Below are 26,019 nucleotides of genomic sequence, written 5' to 3'. Positions count from 1 at the left end.
TCCACACACACACACACACACACTGGCCTGTGCAGGCCAAAGTGCACGTGCACACGTGCACGCACACACACACACACACACACAGAGGCCTGTGCAGGCCAAAGTGCACATGCACACGTATGTACACACACACACACACACACACACACGCCCGTGCAGGCCAAAGTGCACATGCGCACATACACGTGTACACACACACACATGCCCGTGCAGGTTCAAATCCAGAAGTATGGGCAGCTGAGGCCCAGCCCGGGCCTTCCCGTTTGCCAGAAAGGACGGCAGCCAGCGAACAGGGTGCTAATCAACGTCGAGCACCAACATACCCCCAACGCAGCTTCCACCAACTAGACTTTGCTCTGAATACCTTGCTGTTTCTATATTTAATATATTTCTTTAAATTTCCACTGAAGGAAAGGGCAGAAGTAGGGAGTTACCAAGGGTCCTGACTTCTTAGGGTGATGTACACATTCACTGTCTTGATGTAGTGATGGTTTCACAGGTGTGTACAAGTGTCAAAACTTATCAAAATATACACTTTAAATCTGTACACTGTATTGTTGGTTAATTATCTCTCAATAAATCTGTTTTCATTTTCCAATGAATTTGAATAGTCGTTGTAGATAGTATTCCAGAAACGCCCATTTTAAAGGCTGAATTTCACACGTTCACTCATGAGTCACACGTCTTGTTTCCTAACGTGTTCTCTTACAGACACACCAGTTTAACTCAGAGTCCAGCTACGGTACTACATTCCCAAAGGTCCTCGGGCGGCTCATCCCAGGTTCCAAACGCAGCTCCTGCCTGGAAGAGATCCCTTTCTCTACTCTTCTGGTTCCCGAATCCTCAGCCGCAGAAAGGGCTCCCTGCTCCTCTCTGACCTCCGTCTAACCCCGGCCCCTGGATTTCCAGGAAGAAAACGAATTTATCTACCATGACTCCTGCTCAGGGCCAGTGCAACGTGCCTCAGAGGGAGAGCAGCCCTGAGCGTTTATGAGACCCGCCCAGGGAACCACCACCACTGTCTCGTGCACCCTGGTCTTCAGGGCACCCACACACGGGCGTGGACGTGCAAACCGCCTGGCCGCACAGAACGCTGACTGAGCAGAACGTCTCTTCCATTTCTGGTGCACACCACACCCTGCCAGTTCTACAGAACTGGGTGTCATGATGCCCTCCTATATTAAAGTCACGAGGAGCAGGGCCCTGGGCCTTTGGCAGGAAACACTCCCGGGGGAGCCCCAGAGCTCTGTCAGCCACCCAGGGCGTCAGAACTCAGGAGCTGACCTAGGATGGAAATGCCGGGGGGTGGCTCCTCCCCAGAAACCCAGGAGAAATCCGCAGCCCACGCCAAAGCCCAGGATGTGGTCGCCCTTCAGCCATTTCTTCCCCAAGGGCCCTGGCTCGGCAGGAGGCAAGCACTGGTCACTGCACTGTTGACAGCGGGTCCAGCAGCAGCCCCCTGCTAACCCAGGGGTCTCCAAGCCCCGGGACCCCAGCAGGACAGAGAGAGCAGCCCAGGGTGGGCCTCCGGCTCTCGCACTGACTCCTCTGTTCCATGTCCAGAGCTTGAGGCCCAAGGCATCACGGAGAAGGGGGGCCCTCGGGACAGGGGTGACATTAGGTGGGCCCAGCCCCCCGCCGACACACACTCTTCTCAGACTCTCTCAGCATGTTACGCTTCCACTCACTGTGGGAATCTGAAAACCACCAAGTGTAGTTAACCTGGAAATGTGGTCTCACTGGGTTCTGAGGTGGCCACTGGATACGATGAGGATTAAAGGTCAGAGATCAGAAAAGAGGATGTTAGTATGTGGGGAATAAGTTAGGAAAGGAGAAGGAAGTCTAGTTTCTCGCAACAGGAAGTTCCCGGAGTGAGAGGGATCAGAGCCTGTGTGAGAGGAAGAGGATCCTTAGCTGCACAGAAGGTGGAGGTGGGGAGGAGGACGGAAAACCAGCCACAAACCCTCACTGCTGCCCACTCACCGCCTTCAGGACACTGAGGCTCCAGGAGACCAGGTGAGGGCTGGGAACCCCCAAGCTCTGCGTCCCCCGTGGCGAGGGCATTACCTACAGCTCTTGGTCTAGCCGAGCAGTAACGCTAAATAAGGCTGCATCAGTAAGGTCAAAAATTCAACTGGAAAGGCAGAGCTCCAAATACACATATGTAAATCAGTGGGAAAGTAAGATGGTTTTTCTAACACACATGTGATGTCAGAGTGGTTAATCACATTCCCAGGTTAGCCCACATGTCTACTCTACATAAGTTCAGGATCAACAGCACTCCTTAAACTACATTTCCTCTATGTAGAACTTTAACAGGAAGATGCACTCTGAATTCCAATTTGGGAATTACCAGGCCTCATGAGGGGCTGGGTGGGCACTGGAGGCCTTGCAGGGAGGGGATAGCTGAGGGCACATACTTCCCAGCATAAGAAACCGTGCTTGTCGTTTTCCCGAGAAAAGGTAGGTCTGAGTCAAATACCTCCTGGGTGTTAGAAATTGAGAGAAAGGAGGGTAGGAAGGAGAAAGGTTTGGGAATCATGGGCGACTGGCTTGGGATGTGGCAGTGACTGCTAAACTACATCCTTAAGTGCTGTACTTAGCAGAGCAGAGCCAAGTTAACAGGACGGGTTACAAAAGCACAGAATGTAACAGGCCCACTCAGGTTTCCTCTGAGAGGACCTGATTACAATCAGACCCTAAGTGTGCAGACTCATTCTAGTCTGCAGGTCTATGTGGAGCTCCAGAAGCCTGGGGGATTTCAGTCCTGCCCGCTGGGAGGCGAAGTCAGTGTGTGTGCTTCTCACTTCTCACCACGGGGAACACAGAGGCCTGAGTCCACCTGAGTCCACACCAGCTCCCGGAGTCTCAGTGGGAGAGGGTGGGGGAGGAAACCAGTGACTTACGTTGTATGCATTGATAATCAGTTGAATTATATTTTTGGAGTCTCCGTGTAATATCTCCACCGTCGTTCCAGGTATCAGGGCTGTAAAATTCTTGGGGGGAAAAAAAAGAAAAGAAAACAAATGAGCCCATTTTGCCCTTCCACGCTGTCAAAGAGTGAACATTGCCCTACGGAGCTAGAACAGCCAGGGCCCCCAGCACTGATTCTGCCACTCTCTCACACCGTAAACTAGAGAAGATGCCACAAGCAGAGGTAAGAAGAACTGGCACAAGGGAATGGAGTTGTTGCGGTCAGCTGTGGAATGTCGATTCTTGAAGGTCTGAGTGGAAAGGGCCTGACAAGATCTGTTCCTGACGTATAATGTCATGCTTCTTCTTGGAGACCCCTCCTCTCTGGCATGTAATGGACAACTCTCTGGAATTCCATCCTCTAAGGTCAATATATTCTTGATGTTCTTGCCCTCTCTCCCCTAGACTACATAGGCATTCCCAGGTTCAGTTCAAGGATGCCCTCGACCTGTCCAGCAGGAGTGAAAGGGGAAACTTTTCTAAGGGTCTCGAATACAGCCTCTTTTCCTAGGAGGGAAATGAATGTGAATGGTGCCTTCCCAAGGAGGTCTGGTATCTCTGGGTGAAGTCTTTGGCAAAGCAGGCAGCCTTGAAGTGACTGCCTTTCCTCTTTCACTTGTACGAAGGCCTGAGTATGTCACTTACTAAAGTGACAGAAATAGCTAGAAACACCTGCCACCCTCAGCCTGCCTTGGACTGGATATGCCTCCCGAGTGAGAGGTCCTTGGTTCTGAGCAAGACTGGCTTAAACCAAGGTGGGTCTCTTCCCTCCTGAAGCATCTGGTAGCATTCTCAGTACAGTCTGTGCAATTGATCTGTCTAAAAATGGTATTTGTAAATGGATATGTTCTATCCTGCTATCTTCACTAAACAGTCTCCTTCCCTTGTTTTCATCTTCTAAAATTGATTCAGACTAAAAGAAGATAAAGAACTCACGAAGGTGTAAGTGGCATTTTATCAATGATTATCTCAGGCAGGAGCAGTAGAAACACACCACCAGACAAGGGTTCTTTTGGATATTTAAGAGCAGGAAAGAGAGGCGACGGGGTTGGCTGTTCTAGAGGTGGGGATTAATTTCTCATAACCTCTCAATCCAAAAGATGTCAGAGGTGAGCTGGGCTTCACACTTAGCTCACACGAACACTCCTTGAGCAGTCTGGAGGAGAGTTCTAGGGAAAGGCAACTTGCCTGTGATCGTGGGGAAGAGCACATTCACGAGGGAAATGTATAATGGTGGCCCATGGGATGACCCGGGAAGAGTCTCTCTTAAGACAGGACAGATCACACACATACTGCTCTGTTCACTCAAGACACGTATTGTTTTCTTCAGAAATTCCTGTCCCAAACTAACCCACTGGTCCCCTGTACTCTGCAGGAAGGCATAAAAACTCTGGACTGTGGAACTGGTGATGTAGCCTGTCTAGATGCCTAGTTTTCCTTCTGTACATTTTCATTTTATATCATCCTTCCCTATTCCCTGGGTGTTTCCATTTCATCATCTGAAAAACTATTTCCAAAGTTTTTCTCATTACCAAATTAGAAACCATATGCTTAACTTCCTTGGTATGTACTGCTATATGAATGCTTAAGAGCTTCCTTAATACTATTATTTTCCGCTAGATCAGGACGGGGCTATATTCCACCCTCCTCTGGATCTCCGCCCACATAGAGCAGGGCTGTTAACACTCCTCACCCGGCCCCCCCACACTTCACCTGACCCCACATTCCAATCTCCCATTCATCTCAGGGTCAGCAGGGCCCCCAGATTCAGGCCATCAGCCTCCCTCACTCCCTCCAGGTGTACCTTGTAGAGCATATAATGGTTCTTCGTCACTGCAAAGATGAGGTTGATGTTGTTTTCTGCCAACTTCTCTCCAAGCAAGGCAAGGGATGGATAGTCCTAGGGCCAAGGCAAAAGTCAAGGTTGTAACATTTCTCGCGGGCTGACACACGAGCACGTGGCTCCAACGTGCGCTCAGTAACTCATCACTTGCCACGACAAGCATCGTCCCCTGGCAGCGCCTTAATAACCACGCCCCATCGGCAGCTCCTTACTGAGAACCTGTAGGGGAGATTCTCCAGGAAAGGACCCTCTGGCACCTACTAGACTAGACTCACTCCTCCTACCCCTCCAACCCAGAATAGAGAAGTGATGAGTGGAGGTTTCCCACACGTGGTCCGTGTTTCCATCCCTTCAGCAGGAATGGGGCAGAGGGGGGAAGTCCCCAAAAGGAGAGCCACCACGTCCGACCACCTACCATCAACACCTGTTATCTTCCCTCTCTTCCCTAAGACTTATCTTCCTGATCTCCTTGCCCTATTTTTCCTCTTCCTATGCCCAATGTTGGGCCTGCCAATGTCCCCTACAGGTTCTGCTCAGTCCTCTCACGGCTCAGAACGGGCAGAAGAGGCTGCTGATATTTGGACGAAAAGTTGGGCTATGGCGGGGGAAGGGTGCAGGGCAAGAAGGGAGGGAGGACACCTTGAGGCAGCTTAGCAATGTCTGGAAGGATTTTAAGGGCTGATGATGGATGCAGGGGTCCTCATCGGTGAGTTCTACAGTTATCAGGTTGTATAGTTAGGAGTTCTTTTTCCAGACTCCATTACTATTGACCACCTCTTAAAACTGGAGAAAATGGGCTAGTCCATCAAGAATTAGAAAGAATTTCTCTCTAGCCAGACACCAGAATGGATTTGGGAAGGAAGAGGGTGTAGATTTTGGGAGGAAGAAATTGTACAGTAAATGTGGAAAAATCTTAATTGTTGGGTCTGGTTGACAGTTAGGTAGAGTTCACTTCACTGGCCTAGTGTATGTTTGAAATTCTGCCTAAGTTGTGTTTAATCGCATGGTCCCAGTGACAGACCACTGGGAGTGGAAGGTCCTTGGGGCTTCTCATCCCATGTAGGACACCTGCCACCCCACCCCTGACACTGATGGAACCCAGGGCCTTGGGAAACCCACTTCTAGAAGTCAGGAAGTCTTGTCTTTGCTGATCTTGCCCCATAACTTCTATCCCAGGTTTTGGCTCTGCTGGAATACAGTCCTCTCCCTCATGCAAAATCACCTCTCCCCTTTGAGATCCATCCTGTCTCGCCAGGTCACCTCTTCCCGCGACTAAACACTCCCCGTGTGGGTGCACAACAGCAGAAAGATGAACCAGCTACAGAAATCCCTGAGAAATGTTCTAAGTTAATGACGAGGAGGAGTTCTGGAAGCCCAGTTGGAGAAGATGGAGTAGAGACCCAGTCCCAAGAATGGGGCGGAAAGTCGGTGAGTAGAGGTCCAGAGGAAGGTGGCAAAGGCCGGTGAGGCCTCGGACCACAGGCGGGGTGGCGGGAGCGGTGCTGGGGTCCCCAGTCCTCACCATCTGGTTGGAGGCAGTGTACTCGTTGGCCTCATTCAGGTGGCACTGGCCGTCGTGAGGCTGCACCAGGCCCCCCAGCTTTCCGTCCAGCGCGATGTGGGGCACGTCGTCCGTTGTGAACACCAGCAAGTGCAGCGCGTCCTTTCGCCAGCCGATCTTCTCCTGAGGGACAGAGGTTGAGGGGTGTTAGGCCTTCCTGGCTGCCACCCAAGCCTGCCCTGCGGCATCCTGCCCCTCCCTGCTCGACTCTGTACCTGACAGCCACTCCCCTTGGACGCCTCCCCTTTTAGCCTCCCCTATAGTTCCTTCCGCAGAGCAGCCTTTAGCCCCCCAACCTCCCTTCAACACACTCGGCTGGCTGCCCTTGTCTAACATGACTGGTAAGTGACCACTTCAGTTCCCCAATTAGACACGAATCACTCAGAACAGAGTGTTCAAATGACCAACAGACAGATCTGTCTTTGGAGGATTTGAGAAAACCTGCCATCTTTCTGGTAGAAGTAAACCACTCCAATCATGAATTGAATTACTCTGGTAGTTAAGGTCAATCAGATTAGCTCTTTTCTCCCTTTACTGCTTCACTGTACGGAATGTATCCACTCTTCAGACAGAGGCACGGCTCAATACGAGCTATCTTGCAAGGGAAGGACTCTATTTTTCATATTTAGACACTGTGGCCCCGATACTACACAAAACACTCCCAGTCATTACTATTAGGAGCAGCTAGACCCTGATACAGGGCAACAAAAACTGGGAGACGGTTGCCTTCATACCAGTAGTGAAAGAGCATCCCAAAATACCTGGGTAGCAGGATGAATACAGGAAGGGTTTAAACACTGCCGAGTTATCTACACATGTACACTTGACACTGAAATAGGAGACTGGATTCACAGACTTTACAAGTTAAAAGTTATCACCTTACAGCAGATAAGGGATTGAGGGTATCATCCTCTCTTTCTTATCGCCCCAATGATGGATAAAACAGCCTTCAAGAGCTATGATATTTTCTCATTTGCTCCAAAAGCAGCATGGAAATAAGTCACAAAAAGTCAGCATAACACAAGGAAGAAAAGGCAGTTTGAAAGGAAGCCAGGGAGGACTGAAAGCCAGGAGGCCAGCTGTGAGCAAAGAATTCACCTTTGGGGAATCAGTTTCCCAGACTCTCAACGTTCATCCAACAGACAATTACTGACTTCCTACCACACACAGTCCCCATGGAAGGCACTGGGTATAAGAAACAGCCTGTTCCAGACCTCAAAAAGCTTGCAGTCAAGTGGAAACACAACTTTAACGTATCACAATAAGCATGCTAATGAAGGTAAATACACTTTTAATGGAAACCTGGGGAGGAGGAAAGAAGGCTTCCCAGGGCAGAGGAAATGTCAGCTGAGCTGAAGGTGAGGAGGACCCTTCAAGGCAACTAGAAGAAGAAATGACAGAGGAGGCAGAAGTTAGGGTGGGGAGCGGGTTGCTCTAGGCGCTAGTAAAGGCACAATGATAAGGCCGGGCACGTTTTCAGAACCCAGAGGAAGCAACCTAGAAGGTCCCTTACAGAGATGCATTCTAAGCTGTGACAAAACTAATTTACGGTATTAGAAGTGGAGATAAGTGGATCCCCTTGGAGGCAGGACTGGGTGCCTTGGGAGGGGGTGTTAATAACTGGAATATATGGAAAGACAATGAAAACTCATCAAATAATTTTGAAAAACAACAACGAAGCTGGGGGATTCATTACCTAAGGCCAAGACTTATTATAAAGCTACAATAATTGAGACAGTGTAGTACTGACAAAAGGATAGACACATAGACCAGTGGAACAGGATAGAAACCAGAAATAGACCCACACATACGGTCAATTCGATAGAAGGTATTGGAATAATTAGACATCCATATGAAAAAACAAATGAACCTCAACCCACAGCTCTCACTGTATACAAAAATGAACTCAAAGTGGATCATAGACCTAAAACTATAAAACGTCCGAAGGAAACAAAGGAGAAAAGCTTTGTGACCTTGGTATAGGCAAAGATTTCTTGGATGATTCACAGGATAAAAATTTGATGAATTAGACTTTGTCAAATTAAAAACATCTGCTCTTTGAAAGATACCACTGAGAAAATGAAATGACAAGGCACAGAATGGGAGAAAATGTTTGCAAAAATAAAAATCTGACAAAGGACTTGTATCCAGAATGTATAAAGAACTCTCATAGGCCAATAATAACATAAACAACTGAATTTTAAAAGCTAGAGACTTGAATAGACATTTCACCAAAGAAGAGATATGGATGGAAATAAGCACATGAAAGGATCCTCAACAACATTAGTCATTAAGAAAGTGCACAGGGCTTTCCTGGTGGCGCAGTGGTTAAGAATCCGCCTGCCAATGCAGGGGACACAGGTTCAAGCCCTGGTCTGGGAAGATCCCACATGCCGTGGAGCACCTAAGCCTGTGCGCCAGAGCTACTGAGCCTGTGCGCCAGAGCTACTGAGCCTGTGCTCTAGAGCCCACGAGCCACAACTACTGAGCCCACGTGCCACATCTACTGAAGCCCCCACGCTCTAGAGCCCATGCTCTGCAACAAGAGAAGCCACCGCAATGAGAAGCCCGCACACGGCAACGAAGAGTAGCCCCTGCTCGCCGCAACTAGAGAAAGCCCATGCACAGCAATGAAGACCCAATGCAGCCAAAAATAATAAATTAATTAATTAAAAAGAAAAGAAAAAGTGCACATTAAATTCACAATGAGATGCCATTAGATAGCTATGCCAATGGCCAAAAAAAAAAAAAAAAAAAAAAATCAGCCCTGAAAATACCAAGTGCTGGAAAGAATGTGGAACAATCAGAACTCTCATAAATTCCTAGTGAGAATACAAAATGTTTTGGCAACTCTGGAAAACAGTTTGGCATATTCTTATAAAGTTAAATATACAGTGACCATCAACTCAGCAATCCCACTCTTTGGTATTTATCCACGAGAAATGAAAACTTATGCTCACATAAAAACTACTATGCAAATATTTATATAACAGCGATTCGTGATCACTAAAATTTCGAAACAACCCAAATGTCCGTCAGGTGGTGAATACACAGACATACTGTAGTACATCTCTACAATGGAATACTACTCAGCAATACAAAGGAACAAACTGCTGATACACACAACTCGGATGAATCTCCAAAGCACTAGGTTAAGTGAAAAAAGCCTGACTCAAAAGGCAACTGACTGCCTAACTCCATTCAGAAGATATTCATGGAAAGACAAAAATATAGGGACAGAAAACAGATTGGTGGTTGCCAAAGGCTGAGTGCAAAGGGAGAGGTCAACAACAGACAGGCATTGGGAAACTTTCTGAGGTGACAGAAATTACCTATATCTTTTCTTTTCATTTCTTTTCTTCATCTATATCTTAATTGTGGGTGTGGCTCTAAGACGTTATACCTAAAAAGGGTGAATTTTACTCTATGTAAATCATCCCTCAATACACCTCACTTTAAAAAACCCTTAAAGAAGTGTATACATCTTTTGACTCGATGATTCTACTGCAGGAGACTCTATCTGCAAGAAGTATTCTGAAGTACGCACGGCAGTATTTTTACTAATAGTGACAAAACAGGAAAAAGGTGACTACCCTACCCGAATACGGGAACGGTTAAGTAAACTGAGATTTCTCCTTTCCACTATTAGAAATTATGTTCATAAAAAGTATGAAATTATGTGTAAACGTATAATATAAAGTGAAAAACAAAGAATACAGTACTGTAATTACAGTGTGATTACAAACTATGTAAGAAACAGGCATCACTCTCCACTAAAAAGAGAACAGAGATTGAAACAAAATATACCACAATGATGTTGGGATTGAGATTAGAGGCAGTATCTTTTTTTTTTTTTTCCATTTTTTTTCCCCAAACTATCTTTAATAAGTGCTACTTTTAAAAGACTAGGCTTTGAATGCTGGCTCTGTCATTTAACGTTGTCAGCCTCCTTTTCTTCCACGCCAGCTTCTCAAGGGGCATGCAGGAACCTAAGGAGGGTGACAGCAAGCAGACAGAATAACGTGGAACTTGGAAGCTTGAAGGTGGGCATGGGAGCTTTTTGTCACTACCAACTACCTGTGTAGCTTTGACCACAATTATTTAACATCTCAACGTTTTTTCTTGTTAGTAAGACAGGAATAATACTACTTAACATTTACTGTTCACCTCCACTACTCCATCACATCTTCACTGCAACCCTTATGAAGGAGGTAATATATTGTCATCTTGCAAATGAGGACCCTGGTGTTCAGAGACATTAAGTCACTAGCCCAAGGTCACTGAACCAGTAAGGACCAGAGAAGTCAGATTCAGATGACCTGCCTCTTATCCGCAAAGCTAACTACCCAATCACATAGGGAGAGCCGAGGGTGTGTAATAGTTGAATTGAGATAGTTCATCAAAGTACTTGGCAAGCTCTCAACTAATGACTGCTGATCCAGGATAAATGTTTGTTGAATTGGAAGACTGCATCTGAAACAGAAATAGCTCCACAAATGAGGAGTAGCATGGCTTAATAATATTAATTCTGTCTTCTCTGAAGTGGACTCTTGTTATGTAAGTGACGTTAACAAACTTGGCCCAGAGGTCGGGCTGCACAGAATGACATGCTTATTCATTCACCCAGGCTTTTGGGCTTGGAGATTTTACAAGCACTGACTCCACAGAGAATTTACAATAGAAATAATTTTCCTACTGTCTGCTTGGACTATTTTGAAGTCTTAAGTTCTGTATCCACGTTTGGGGCAGAGATCAGTAGTGGGAAAGCGGATTTTTTTTTTAAAGGAATAACTACAAAATGGAGTGTGGCATGGGGGCCAGCATACGAGAGCTTTGGCACAGACAAGGCTGAGTTCAAAGGTTTGCTTTACGAGACCCTAAGTCGGTCACTTCATCTCTCTCAGCCTCAGTTTCTTCCTCTGTAAAATGAAGATAATCCTACTCTGCAGGGTTGATTCTAGGTTAACAAGTATTTAGTACATAAGACACACTAAAAAAGGGGTCTATAGTTACTACTCTCAGACTAGTCATAACTTTTACATTCCTTCTCGTCTCCTTTTGCTTCTTGCTGTGTGAGGCTCCACGGTCACTACACGGACCATGAAGGCTTGCATACCGAAAAGTTTAAAAGCTTTGTATTAATTAAAACCACAGTGAGATTCTACCACACACCTAATAGAATGGCTAAAAATTAAAAAGACTGGCCACATAAACACTGAGGGAGATGTGGAGGAAACGGAACTGGCAGACACTGCCCATAGGGTTGTAAAATGATACATGTACTTTGGAAAACAGTTTAGCAATTTCTTAAAAACTTAAACACCAGGGACGTCCCTCATGGCACAGTGGTTAAGAATCCGCCTGCCAATGCAGGGGAGACATGCTCGGGCCCTGGTCCAGGAAGATCCCACATGCTGCGGAGCAACTAAGCCCGTGTGCCACAACTACTGAGCCTGCGCTCTAGAGCCTGCGAGCCACAACTACTGAGACCACGCGCCTAGAGCCCGTGCTCTGCAACAAGAGAAGCCACTGCAGTGAGAAGCCCATGCACCACAACGAAGAGTAGCCCCCGCTCGCCACAACTAGAGAAAGCCCGCGCAGCAACGAAGACCCAAGGCAGCCATACATACATACATACATACGTACATAAATAAATAAATAAATAGTTAAACACCTACCATATGACCCAGCCATCCCACTCTTAGGGATTGACCCATGAGAAATAAAAGCATACACCCACACAAAGACTTGAACACATTTATAGCAGCTCCGTTTATAATAGGCAAAAACTACCAAATATCCAAAACAACCCAGATACCCATCTGCAGGTGGATGAATAAACTGTGGTGTATCCACACAAGGGAATACTACTCAGTAACAAAAGGAGTGATCACTCCTTAGCACGGATGACACTCAATAGCACAGATGAATCTCAAAACAGTTGTTCTGAGTGAAATAAGCCAGGCCAAAAAGAGTATATACTGGATTTCTAAAGTTTTAACAAACGCAAACTCATGTGGAGTGACAGAAAGCAAAGTAGCGGCTGCCTGGGGAAAGAGGGCAGGAGACGCAGGAGGGAGAAATGACAAAGGAGCATAAATACTCTTTTTTGGGGGGAGAAGGATATATGTTCGTCATCTTGATTACGGTGAATATTTATCTCACGGGTATGTATAAATGTCAATATCCGTCAAGTTGTACACATTCAATATGTGTAGTTTATTATACATCGATCATACCTCAGTAAAGTTTTTTTAAACGAAGGCTTGGTGTGCTCAGAAGGTCATTCAAATATAGTAAATTAGATGACCAGACTGAATGTCAATACTGTGCTGGGAATACCAGTTATGCATATCCCTTTGTTTGGTGGCAGTGCCCACAGAGCAGCTGGGAGTGTGGGCTCGGATGAATGGCAAACCTCAGTTCATGCCCACATCTTCCCTCGGCTTGTCTTTGTGACACTTGGCATGTTAGTTAATCTTTCCCAGTCCCAGCTTCTCAGCTATAAGACAGAGATAATAATAGTATTGATAGAATGGGGTTGTTGAGAGGATTAAACAAAATGATACACAAGGAGCACACCCAGCTTAGTACCTGCATGTAGTAAACAGTCAATAACTGACAGTGATTTTCCTCAGTATTTCCATGGAGCTGAAAATCTGTGACTTAAATCCAGAAACACATAATCTTATTTTTGGATTGTAGGGTTATGGGTGATGTTTATTTCCTTTCTGCTCTCTGCATTTTCTAAATTTTTAGATTGAATATATTCTCTTTTTTTACAAAACTATTTTAAGAGAGAAAAAGACAGACTTGCTTAGCTAAACTTTTCTCTAAGTCTCTGGGTAAAAACAAGATTTTTAAAAGCCAATCTCGGGGCTTCCCTGGTGGCGCAGTGGTTGAGAGTCTGCCTGCTAATGCAGGGGACACGGGTTCGAGCCCTGGTCTGGGAGGATCCCACATGCCGCGGAGCGGCTGGGCCCGTGAGCCACAATTGCTGAGCCTGCGCGTCTGGAGCCTGTGCCCCGCGACGGGAGGGGCCGCGATAGAGAAAGGCCCGCGCACCGCGATGAAGAGCGGTCCCCGCACCGCGATGAAGAGTGGCCCCCGCTTGCCGCAACTGGAGAAAGCCCTCGCACGAACCGAAGACCCAACACAGCCAAAAATAAATAAATAAATAAATAAGAAAATCCTTTAAAAAAAAAAAAAAAAAAAAAAAAAAAAGCCAATCTCCTCAAACATGACAGAGGTCAGCCCTCAGATGAAAATGTCACGGGTGGGTGGGACAGAAATGCGTTAGACCCCGAAGCCAGAAATCCAGCATCTGGCCAAGCCTGCAGTTTACCTACCTTCTCTTCAGTCTAATCTGCATCAAATCCACCACAAGGTCTGTTCCAGCTTCCCACCTCCCAGTTCCCACGCGCTCAGGTGAGCAACGGACACAGGTAACAGGACTCGCCTCGTCTATTCCAGGCGCTCAGTGTCTGGTCCCACAGCCCTGGTACGTCTCTGTCATAAATAAACAGGCACCCCCCTGGCCTCTCTGGTCTTAATGCTCTCAAGGAAGGAGTGCTCTCCCTCCCCAAGGAAACGCAGCCCCCAAATCGCACCCTCTCCGGAGCAACGTTCCATCAGTTAATTTCCTCTGCATCCTTTCCTTGTGCCTAAAGATACACTCACGACCCACTTCTAATAAACACTCTGTTTTTGACCCAACACCTCTCATCACCTGCCTCTACGACTAGCAGACTGGCTGCCTCTATTTCCTCTCCCCAGCTCCGTGTAACCCGACGTCTCCACACGCCCCTACCGTCTCTCTCACCGGCGGCTCCCAGGCCCCCGCCTCCTGCCCCCACATGCACAGTGGTTCTCTGCCCCAGCTGCACGTAAAGTCCTCAAGGGAGCTTCGACGATGCTAACGCCCGGCGGTTCTGATGTGACCTGCAGCCCAGCCACCGGGGCTTCTAAAGCTCCTGGGTGAGCCGACTGTGGTGCCAAGGTTGAGAACCTCGAAGCTCGCGCTGAGGTCCTGCCGCCAGCCCCGCAGCCATCCTCTGGCCTTGCTCTCCGGCCTCTCTGCTGCCGACCAGGGCCTCCTTCAAGCCCTCCTGCCCTTGGCTTCCTGGACACCGCACCGTCCAATGCCCCCGTCCCCTCTGGCTGCTCGCAGATTTCACCTCCTCTCCCGGCACTGGATGAGGTCAAAGGTAACACTGTCCCCGAGGAGATTTACCCAAGTTCCATGCATCTGCTTGGACAGCTCGCAATTAATTACCTCTCCCACTTGATCTCCTTCCTGAGCTTTAGTCCCAGGTCTGGACCAAAAGCCAGACATGTCTGCCGTCACCCAAAACTCAACTTCTCCAAAGTTGATGCACCATCTTCCCCTCCAGGCTTCCCCATTGCTGACAAAGGGACCATCAAATGTCTCATATTATCTTTTTCATCCTACTTCCCTGGTCCCACAGCAACACCCGTCCAGTCCCGAACTGTCCATTCTGTCTTAGAGTCCACTCCCATGACCTGTGTTGAGCCAGAGCCTTTGGGCAATGCTATACATCTTACCCTCCTTTCCCTAAGCCCACTCTGGGTGAGCAGGCAAGGCCCAAGGGTCACCCCTCTCCCAGCCACCAGCCTGCCTTCTGCCACCCGAGGGTGATGTGTTCTGTGACCCACGTTTACTCCAGCTGTTCCAGGCGAATCACACGTGTGCAGGAGACCGTGCTATGTGAAAAGCAGCCATCCGCAGACTCTGGACACACGTGTCAGAAGTAATGAGCGGTGGGGGGAGCTGCCGCCAAGCCCAGAACCTCTGACTCCGTCCACTCCCAGGAGGCAAAGCCTCTGGTTTTGTACGGGCCACCAGTCCAATCTGCGCTGGGGCCAGAGATGACTTTCTCCAGTTGGAAGCTCAGTGGAGAACTTACCAAACTCTGCTCTGTCCGCGGAAAGCAGCAGAGATCTGGAGCTGAGAGAGGAGAGGAAGGGGTGTAGGGCCCAGAATAACACAGAGCACTGCACCTGGAACATACTTGGCACTCAGTGAGGAATGAGTAGTAAGTGGATACGTGAACAAGATCAGGGTTGGGTAACAAAAATCCTCCCTCACAATGTCTACAAGTCTTCAATCACATCACTCCCAATTCCACCAACTATTTAATATGCTTTGGAATCCACCAGACATCTTCTTTTAATCATACAAATATGGGAAGCAGTAAGGGGCTAACTTAAGTGAAAATATTTCATCAAATCACCTGTCATACACTGAGATCTGAGAAAACTAATGGGAATTGCAGAAAGGGTGGCAGCAGGGCCCTGGGGATCATCCAACACAAGCTGCAGAAGGGTGGAGGAGGGGAGAGGGGCCAGGGCAGTCAGTGGGATGGTTATTGGAGGCCCTGGGCAGCCAGGCCTGGAAGTCAGCCTGGGGGACCTGGGACCCTGAAATGGCAAAGAGGGAACAGTAGTCCATGAAAAGGGGAAGCAGAATGGAGGTGGAAGACCAGGCCTTACAAGCTTTGAGAAAATAAATATAAACTGGCTCCTCCCAAGAGTGAAGACAGACTTGCTGGCTTGTTCACCTCCAACATGTGGCCCCAGAGAGAGTGAAATAATGGCTAGGGAGTAAGGATGTCATTTCCCTGTTTGAGGACATGAAGCTCCGGCCCGTGCGGCAATTTGGTTTCTGGGGGTGGAACGAGTCACACGCGAGGGGCTACACGGTCTGACAAAGAGGAAGGTCACTCAAAGGCTGCCATCCTCCCCCGCCCACCTCCAGACTGCCCCTGGGTGCCCCTGAGCTGCCTCACCGCACCTGGACTTTCACCCACTTGGTAAGGTGGCTCCTTGGGGAAGCCATCGGGAGTGGAAAGCTTTTCTGGGCGCCAGCTCCAGGCAAGCTGAGCTTGGCACACAAAACGAGTGTGCACGGCAGAGTTCACGGTCATGGTGGCCAAATACAAATGTAGCTTAAGAGGGTGGCAGTGAGGACCAGACAGGCTAGAAGGAGCCACTACAGAACAAAAGCACCAGTGGGTTACTGGGCAGAAAAGCTGCCTCAGAGGAAATAAGTAGCACCTGAAGTTTGGAAAGAACCTCCGAGGTTGGCTCATCCACGTTCCACCCGTGCAGGGATCTTTCATCTGGCACCTCCTCCGCATGGGCCTGGGGTCCCCGCTCTGACTCACTGCCGCATCTGGCAGCCCGCTCCACAGCTGAGCAGAGGTCTTCGCTAGAAACTTCTCCCTTTCCTTGAACTGAAACCTGCTTCCCCGTGGCTACCCTAGTTCACTCCCTGGAAAAGCCCTCTTCTGTAGTGATGTCTGAGGTTAGGCGACACGCTTCTTCCTGTGGTGTCTCTCGTCTTGGTTAACCTTTAACCACTCCTCAGAGGTGTGGTTCCCAGCCCACCACCATCCACTCACCTCTCTCTGCTCTCTAGCTATCAGCGTCTGCCTTAAACACAGCCCCGGAGGCAGACGCAGGTCCCTGGATGTGGTCTGGCTGCAGAGGAAGGCAGGGCTGGGACTGCGGCCTGCAGGCCCTGCAGCGCACGGCCTGTGTTTGGCAGCTGAATCTTCCGACAGGCTCACAGAAGCCTGTGGGTCCCAATATCCATGTCCTAGTGACTTGCTTATACACAGGGACCACGGCAGAGCATGACAAGCCTGAGAGGGAGGCTCAGGGATGCCCTGTGGGAGGGTGCATGGGAGGGCCTGGAACACCGATTCCTGGGGACCTGAGAAAAGCTGACACCCCACCCAGCGGCCTTAGAGGACATGGGTGGTGGGGCCCACCCGAATACAGCCTGGCTCGTTTGCCTCGGCTTGCTTGTTCCGAGACAAGGCCCGCAATACTCTCTCTGGTAAACAGTGTTCAATACAGGGGAGGCCTAGGTCAGGATGCCGTTTCAGCGAGGACAGAAACACTAGCTTTAAATGATGGGGTTCTCTGTTCTCGATGTCAGTCTAAGTTAAGTAAAACCGATGGCCACCCAGACACCTGGGTCCTCCAGCCGGGTGTCAACATAGCCCATGGGCCTCAGCTGTCACTGAAGAGTCGCCAGCCACATGCTCCCTCACTGCTGAAAAGGACACGCCATCTGAAAAAGTGTCTTCACAGCGCTATGTGGGAGAGCTGAAGAGCAGAACCCATGGTTCCGAGACGCCGTGAATTATGAATGAAAAGGGGGTTATCAGTGTTCCCGCGTCACAGATGGGGAAGCCAAGGGCAAAGACAAGCAGGCTCACTCAAAGGACTAGCCTCCAGCAGCGCGCCGACCTTGGGACAGTACCCGTGGTCTCCCTAGAAAACCCGGAGGCTGCCAGAGCCATGTTATAACTGCTTCTGATAAACAGGAAACTCTTAGTTCCAGAGAACAGCGGCATGTGCAGCTGTCTTTCCCGGGACAGAGTCAGTCCTGGCTCTACCACTGGCAAACTGGGTCACGTGGGAAATCGAAATGGTTCCTTAGAGGAGGACTTTGCCCTCTTTGGAAGCACACCCCTCCCACTTCTCCACTCCTGTGTGGCCACAAAAGACGGCAGGTTATCTAAGGTCAAGGTTGAGAACTCCCATCTTTGGAGCCGGGAAGGTGGGTACAGTTCCATCTCTGGCTCTGTCATTTCCAGCTGTAAGACCTTCAGGAAGTTACTCAACCTTTCTAGGGTTGTTTCCTTATCAAAAGCGGACAGTACAACCACCTTCAAAGGATTAAGTAAAGCAAGCCCCATGAGGTGCTTGGCACAGAGCTCGGCTCTCACAAAGCATGCAGCCAGTGGTAATCAATAGCGTCATCAGCACCAGAGCCTCAGGGCAAACACGGGGAGGCAGAGAGACCAAGGTGACCCTTGAAGGGGAAGAACACTGTGATTCAACCACTGGGTCCTACCAGGGCCAGACCTTCTACAGTGTCTGCGCACTCCGCTGGTACCTTAGATTGCCGTATAGGCATCTGTTGTCCGACTGCAGTGATCTCACAGGGACGGGAGCTGTGGCTCAGTCATCTGTGCAAGCCTCACAGCAGCTAGTGGGGCATCTTGCAGACGGTAAGTGCCCAACAAATTTCCAGAAGTCAAAACTAAAACACTCTGTACATTGACCTTTCAGGCAAGCACAGAGAGAGAACAGGTTTGGGGGAAGAAATGAGGAAGGAAAGGGGGCTGACCTGACTAGCCAAGGGGCAGACCCTACAGCAGATCTGAGCTTGGGGACTAAGGAGTCTTGATTCCTACAATGCACTTAAGGAAAAATAAGGCTGAATTCTTTCTGTGACTCGCTTCCCCAATCATGTGGGTGTTCAAGCCTATTTCTGTCACTTCGTAACAGTAAACACATTCTCACCAGTAGTCTGTTTCTCCTGTTTCCGTCCATGCTTTGCAATGAAAAATCTTTTTAAAAAAATCTGTCCGTGGTTCAACTTAAGAAGGGCAAAATGTCATATTCCTTTCCTTAGGGAAAAGAAATCTCGGCCCATGACTCACGATTTAGACATTCATCTAGAGCCTAAGCCCTAACAACATGCAGTAGAACATGTCTGACATAGACTCTACGCAAGTCCAATCTGAACTAAAGAAAAACGTTTGTACATATGAGGCTGAACCATATGAGTTTTCTATTTTTGTAGGAGAAACTATCAATGGTCAAATATTAAATTTCATTGACAGTCACATGTCCATAATTTCACATGGTTCCAGTTAATGTTTACAAATGAGTTGTTCTATTTCTTTTCTAGTGGATCTGAAAGCTCAAATCAAATCCGTGAGGATGGGGACTTTTTCTCATCTTTTTTAAATTTTCTTCACCATACCTGCCACTGAGCACTTACTGGGCACACAATAAACATTCCTGAGTTGGAAAGCAGAACCAGTAGCTGCGAGCGGGGCAGTGACGCCTACAGCACAGCTCACGGGCAGAAGGCAGAACAAGGACACGCCCCTCCAGGGACTAAAACAGTCGAGTGATTTAAAAGTACACAATAAACCACGACCACGTGCAAAACAGAAAGCCAGGGAGAACCCTTACCACCTCCGACAAAAGCACTGCCCGGGCACGGGCGGGGCGCCTGCATGCCCACCCACAGCCCCACAGCCTCCGTGGGCTACAGGGAAATCCAATACTCTCACGGGCTTCATGAAGACACTGAGACAGAGGAAGAGCAAGCAGGGTGGGTTGCATTAAGCCCCAGAAACTGTGGTGCGACCTGCTGGCACTAACGGCTCACACATGCCGAGACAGATAACCCAGACTGCATGAACACAGGACTTACGGGGGCATCCCCTCGGGGGGCACGAAGGCGTTAGGGGCCGCTGCCCTCCTTGAGGAAAGGAAGGCAGTTTTCTATGTTGCTCAACTCATGCGTGGAAAAATGACAAGTCTCAGGTCTAAAAGAAATCGGGCAACAAGTCGGAAGAAGCCAAATCAACTCTGGGGGAGGCTGGGCAGAGTGAAAACCTCTCACAGCTGAGCCTGCCTCCAGGAATGGGGAATTCTCCACCCTCTCCTGGTATCTGCAGCAGCCCCTGCCTGGCCTGGAGCTCAAGCCTGAACCAGGAGAGGCAAAAAGCAAAATCAAGGGCTCTGGGCAAAGGGGCACAAGGCTGTGACAAGTCCTTTGTGAAAAGGAGCACTGACCAGCACAGCTGGAGGGCATCCTGGACCTCCTCCCCTCCAGCCCCACCTCCCTGCAGCCTCCAGATGAGCACTCAGGCCACCGCGGAGCCGGTTAGTAGCAGAAGAGGCACAGCTTGAATCGGGACAACAGGAATCTACGTCCTCTCTGCTCTGCACGGCACTGCCGCTACTTCCCAAAGCACCTGGCACAGCGTTAATAGACAGGGCTTGGGCTTTAGAATCAACTGGATCTGGTTCAAATCCTGGCTCCACCCCTTTCCAACAGTAAGTAGAGTGAACCCTGTGACACTCAGTTTCCTCACCTGTAAACTGGGGACAAGCACCACCAATACACTGAGGGACTGCTGTGAGAATCAGAGATAGCGTATACAACATAGCTGGAGCACAGATGACAGTAGAGCAAGGGCAGCCATCATTTTGTCTCCAGAGGCCCACAGAGTCTGTATTCCTGCAGAAAGTCTTGTTGCAGGAAGCTGTTCCTCCGGCCTCTCTGGGGATGTGGTCTCCATTTTAGATTAGGATGCTCTCGCCAGCCAAGGGATAAAGGACCCAAGCCACGCCAAGACGTTTGACTCAGCATGCAAACTTACTTTGTTTGCTTTGAGACTTGCTTATCCACCTATTTCTGAGAGGACACACAATGCTTTAAAAACTTAATAAATAACGCAAAATTAGATAATCAAGACTAAAACAGAAAGGATAAGAAGGATAAATGTTAGGGGGCTAGAAGATGAGGCCAAAAGGGAAACAGGCTGGGTTGCAGGGATCTGATTTTTCTGTCTGACGGGAGAAAGCAGCCCGTAGAATCCGTGTGGCCAGGATGTACCCAGCCAGGCTTAACTTTGCAGGGAACTTCTTTAACCTGAGAGCCATGGAGAGCAGCAAAGCCATGAGTGACAACTCAGAGCTCCTGGACCACCCCGCCGCCCTCTGTCTTCCCAGGGCACCAGATCTCCCTGTTTTGGGAGAACAGGAAAGCAGCCATGGTTCCAGTCTGAACCACTCATCACACTTCCACCTATACATTTTCAGAATAAACAACTTAGAGTTAACTTCTAGAAAAGTCCCAGGAGAGCAATAAAAGCGGTAATGGGAGAAACTATTATTCAGACCAAGAAAAAGTATAAACAAGTTTAATAATAGGTTTCGAGGTAAAGATAAGAAATTATGGGTCGCGGCATTACCTCATCCCAACCCAGGCCGGTACAGCATTGGGAAAAATGCCTGCATTGGTGACAGAGGGGTTCCTTAGCTGTGGATACTCTTCGATGGCCTCTCCTAACAATATGACCTGCTGGGGGGAAAGATGGCAACTCAAAACTTCCACTCGTGGAAGCAGTTCTACTTCCTAAATCGAATCCTAAGTAGAAACAGACTGTTTCCTTCTTTTTGCAAAGAGCAGCTTTCCAAGAAATGTAAAGTTGGCCTTGGGGGTGCGATTTAAGACCAGTCATGTGAGCATTCCATACCCCTAAGTCCCTAACGTTGGTAACTAACAGTCCATCCCAGGGAAACCAGAGTGAGACTGAAATCAGAACAAAGAGCCTCCTGTGGGCTATTAAGCAGGCCTGTTATCAGCTCCGTCTCCAGGGCATGGGGTCAAAGGAAGCCGAGCGTGCACTGCTGCCGGGGCTGCCCAGCCAGCTCCAGCCTGCATGAGACGCCTCTCCAACTGCAGAGATTACAGGCCTGCTGGCTCTGTCACATTCAGTTTTCAGGATTAAGAGGAAGGGCCTTTAATCTGGGCAAATCAGGACAAGGCAGAAAATTCAGTCAACAAAGTAAGGCGTGCTTAGGGCTTTTAAGAAAACTTTTAAAATCTAATTACAATTGAAATCTAATTAACATTAAAAATCTAAATATCATTGAAACAAATGATATCTGGGATTTACTTCAAACAATGGGGAATAAAATGGTTAGGAAGGCAAATGAAACAAGATTGGCTACAAATTGGTAACTGTCCAAGATGGACCATGGGTACATGGGATTTTACTTCACTATTCTCTCTACTTTTATATGTTTGAAATGTTCCGTTACAAATTTTAAAAATCACACGTTATTTATTGTGAAAACTTAAGTAAATATAAAATAACACAAAGAAAATAAAAACCACACCTAATCCTATCACCAGAGACAACTGCTGTTAACACTTTGGTCTATTTATTTCCAATCTTTTCCATATTTTTCTTTCTTTTGTTTGCAAAATAGGGTCACACATCTATGCTGTTTTATCACTTGCTTTCCTTTCCTCTCTTAATTTATCTTAAGTATTATTCAAGTGCTCAAATATTCTTTTAGGGTATGATTGTTATAGCCTTTCATCAATAGACAGGCCATAATCTATTTCCAATATTTAGCGACTATAAATAAGGCTGTGGTCAACCAGGAAGATGACGTTATAAATAGGTGATTTCAAGTGAGAAAGAAATTGCTTGATAGGTACCCAAACACAGACTGACAGCACAAGGAAAAGAAATGGTGAGGAGAAAAGCTGGGATCTCATCGACTGCATAATTCCAAGCAATTAGTAACTTTCCAGGGATGCCCCATGACAAAGGCCAAGGTGGGGAATAAGAGAAAAATGCCAAAAGATATAAAACTGAAACACACACTAAAATGCCTCTCAGCCAACAATAATTCATAACCAGGTACGGGCACTGAGTTTAAGAAATCTGCTAGCATCTGCTTTGAAGCACTCGAGTCTTGAAATACTGAGTTTTCAAAGGGAAGGATATTTTCATGGGTCTGGATGGCACAGGAAGGTTCCGTGGGCAAAAGAGCGAATCAAATGGCTTCTCATGGACCACCGTGCCTCAAGCATTCCATCATGCCATTCTGATTCATCTAACTAAACAGAATTAATATAACTGGACAGTGCGTAGGCTTGTCACTGGGTTCTTCCCCTCAAGCCTTAAAGACAATTTCCTCCCCCGGAAAGAAAACCCACAATATTCCCAAGACGGGAAGATAAGAAGGATCCCGTGTTTTCCCTGCACTATTTGTTCCTGCCAAGAGTGGATTTGGCAGGATGTCCCTGAATATAACACCCCATACAATCAATAATCTGAATGCCAGTCAAAAACATAATTTTTCTTTCTGAAGTAAATCCATAAACTGTCTATTCTGTGATGCATTTGAAAGATTCAGAGCTGAACACATTCTAGCTGTGTCCCATCTGGCTTTCTTAGGCTGCTACAAAGTATCAGGGGCCTCTGAATCAAACCGTTCTGCTCTAGCCAGAGGCCGGGCAGGGGCCACTCTGCAGCCATCCTGGGTAGGGGGCCACTGTGAGACCGTCCTCTCCGGGGTGGCCCCAAGGACACAGGGACGGGCAGAACGCCAGTGGGACCAAGAAGAGGACTGAGGAAGCTGTGCTTTCTTCATATCTTTCTTTCCCCTTATCCATCCTGTCTACCATTTCAGTTTTTTATTTCAGAAAGGACAACCGTGGCTCTCTTATCATTTTGTCAAGGACCAAGAGGAGGAAAAGTGAATCTGTGACACACTAAACACAGGCTCTCTGAGGTCAGACATGCGGCCTCTCCAAACTGAGCTCTAACCTCCTTACCCAGCCCTCCCCCAGACATGAGCACCCCAACCACCGCCCTGTCGCTGAGTCCACCAAAATGGTCAAGAAGGCATTACCAATTATGCATAGTCTATGATGACCACTATGGGAAAAAAGGTTAAAGCATGTGCTAGAATAGCACATTCAAGAGTGATATTTATTTTTATCTTTTGTTATTGTTATTGGGCTGTTTTGACATAGAAAACTATGTTAAGAATAAGTTATTACCAACATCCCATTTTACATATTTCGCTGAGATTGGACCGTCTCAAAGCATGAGTTCACTTCTGACCTAAGTCTGTGTCCTCCCTCTGGATTCACATATCACAGAGAAACACAAGAAAAGCAAACAAACAGAAACAAAACCAAAGATGACAAGCGATTCTCTTTTTAGCTGGATTCCCCAACAGAGCACTCTTTAATGTTTATCAAAATTGGGCCATAAAATTCTACAAGATTCTATGCATATGGCTTGACCTTTTCTTCCCCCTGCTCCCTGCCCCAAAAGGAAGCAAAAGAGCCAAATATAGAAAAACAGAACAGCTGTCTGCTGGCAAAGACAACATCCCATTGTACACAGCCACACCCTGACACAGACACACACCAGCCCTAAGCCATCCCTGCACTCCAGCTGGTCTGACTTCTGTAGATTTTCCCAAGGGCCCCCTGAGCTCACCCTCTGATGCAAGAGTGGACAGGAGCCACAGGTTGCAGTGACGCAAAATCCGCAGGCAGTGCCAATGCCCGTCACCCACACCGACACCTCTTCGCTGACCTCCCACGCAGGGACGGAGCCAGAAGGGAAGGTTACCTTGCAGACAGCCGCCTGGAGCACTGCGTCAAAGCCGCCCTCGGGGGCGTCGCGGTTCCGGGACACCCTCTGCTTCCGAACTTCCTCGTTGAAGCTGTCCACTCTGTCTGTGAGAGGCAGCAGGTGGCGGAACCCAAAGGAGGGGACACAGTTTGGGAACAGCTTGTAACTAGAGAGAAAGAGGAGAAGAGTCACTTTTCCTTCATTGCCCCCAAAATCTTAAACAACCAAGTACTCTGTGCATTTACGGAGTGCCTTGAACGGCACCAACGGATACTCACTCCGCACCTACCACGCACCCCTGGGACAGGCACAGTGGGGGAGCACAGAGAAACAACATAGTCCCTACTCTCCAAACACAAGCCCTAAACTGCAGGCGAGACAGCACATACCAGGTTGTAAGTGAATGAAATGGACAAATGGGTCGTAGGAAGTAGAGGTTAACAGTGGGCTACTGCAGTCAGAGGAAGATGTCACGGAGGCGCCCTGATGCGGGCCTTGGAAGATGCAAGCGCCTGGTGGACAGGCACCACAGCCTGGGCAGCACCGAGGGGAAGGAAGGCTCTTACAGGCTGAGGAAGGCGGGCAATGTCGAGTAAGGGCAGCGTGAGCAGAGTGACTATACGACACCAGCTTCTTGCATCAACTCTGCTGCTGCCACGTGACAAAGGATCACATAACCCCTTCATGTCAACCCACTCAGAGACCCAGGACATGCTGGCAACCGAGCAGACACTAAATGCAACAGGAATGAAAACGTGCTGTTTCTTCGTTCATTTATAAATATTGGAATGATAAAGCATCAGCTCTCCTAGATGCAAAGAGAAATCACTTAGAAGCAAACCATCTTTGAATGGAAAATTCTACCTGGAAATCTGGACAGAGGGAAGTATTGCACCTCAATAGGAGGTTAATGCCATGTCTTTCTCCTGAATATTGGGTGTTCTCATCTTCAGTTTGCAGCAGAGATGGCCCCATTCCTGGAGGAAGTTAGAGCCCAATCACATCTGCAGGAGTTTCACTTGGATATATAAACCAATGAAATAGGAAGAGGGGCCTTATGTTGTTTCCAAAAAGGTTCACTGGGTAAAAGGGGTGAGGGAAGAGCAAATGCAAGGGCCCTGTGGCAGAAGGGAGCACAGAGAGCCCAAGGGCAGAGGGAGGCCAGTTAGACTGCAGGGCGGGGAATAAGGGCAAAGATGGGCTATGAGGAGGCGGGGGAGGCAAGCTGGACCAGACTGTGCAGGTCTGTGGCCATGTTAAGGAAGCCTCTCTTTCAGAACTAAGATAGAAAACAAACACCAACAGAGAGGCATGAGGCAAAGGCTTCGTTACCTACCCAATTCAAGCCGTGTGCATGGGAAGGGAAACAGGCTTAGCAACTCCTAGGAGTTCCTGCCTAACTGCCATCAAGAAGGGCGGCTGGGGCAGGTCTGAGAGGCTCCCCTCCTCCCCGAGAGAGGCAACCTTGGGTTTTCTAAGAGGCTCTCTCATCCCCTCTAAGGGTCTACGGTACCTGCTCCATCAGTCACTCGCAGCAAGCCGCCTCTGCAGGGTCAACCCCACTGCCATGATGGTCACGGTGCCTCCAGACAGGGAGAGCTTCGAGAAGCTGTCCCCACTTGCCATTC

At 48.3% G+C, this 26,019-nt stretch overlaps 1 protein-coding gene across 1 annotated transcript in view; it reads right to left on the bottom strand.

The window, feature by feature from the left end:
- Positions 1 to 26,019, bottom strand: part of ITGB5 (integrin subunit beta 5) — a 111,988-nt gene that overhangs the window by 44,338 nt on the left and 41,631 nt on the right. Inside the window, exons 5-8 of the mRNA XM_057544988.1 lie at positions 24,389 to 24,557; positions 6,339 to 6,500; positions 4,778 to 4,873; positions 2,907 to 2,996 (exon numbers count right to left, since the gene is read on the bottom strand). Coding sequence (XP_057400971.1) covers positions 2,907 to 2,996; positions 4,778 to 4,873; positions 6,339 to 6,500; positions 24,389 to 24,557 — 517 coding nt within the window. The remainder of the gene's footprint in view (positions 1 to 2,906; positions 2,997 to 4,777; positions 4,874 to 6,338; positions 6,501 to 24,388; positions 24,558 to 26,019) is intronic.

Source organism: Balaenoptera acutorostrata, chromosome 4 (assembly GCF_949987535.1).
Source record: "Balaenoptera acutorostrata chromosome 4, mBalAcu1.1, whole genome shotgun sequence".
NCBI lineage: Eukaryota > Metazoa > Chordata > Mammalia > Artiodactyla > Balaenopteridae > Balaenoptera > Balaenoptera acutorostrata.
The sequence above is the reverse complement of the archived record's forward strand: the minus strand, read 5'-3'. Positions and strand labels throughout refer to the sequence as shown.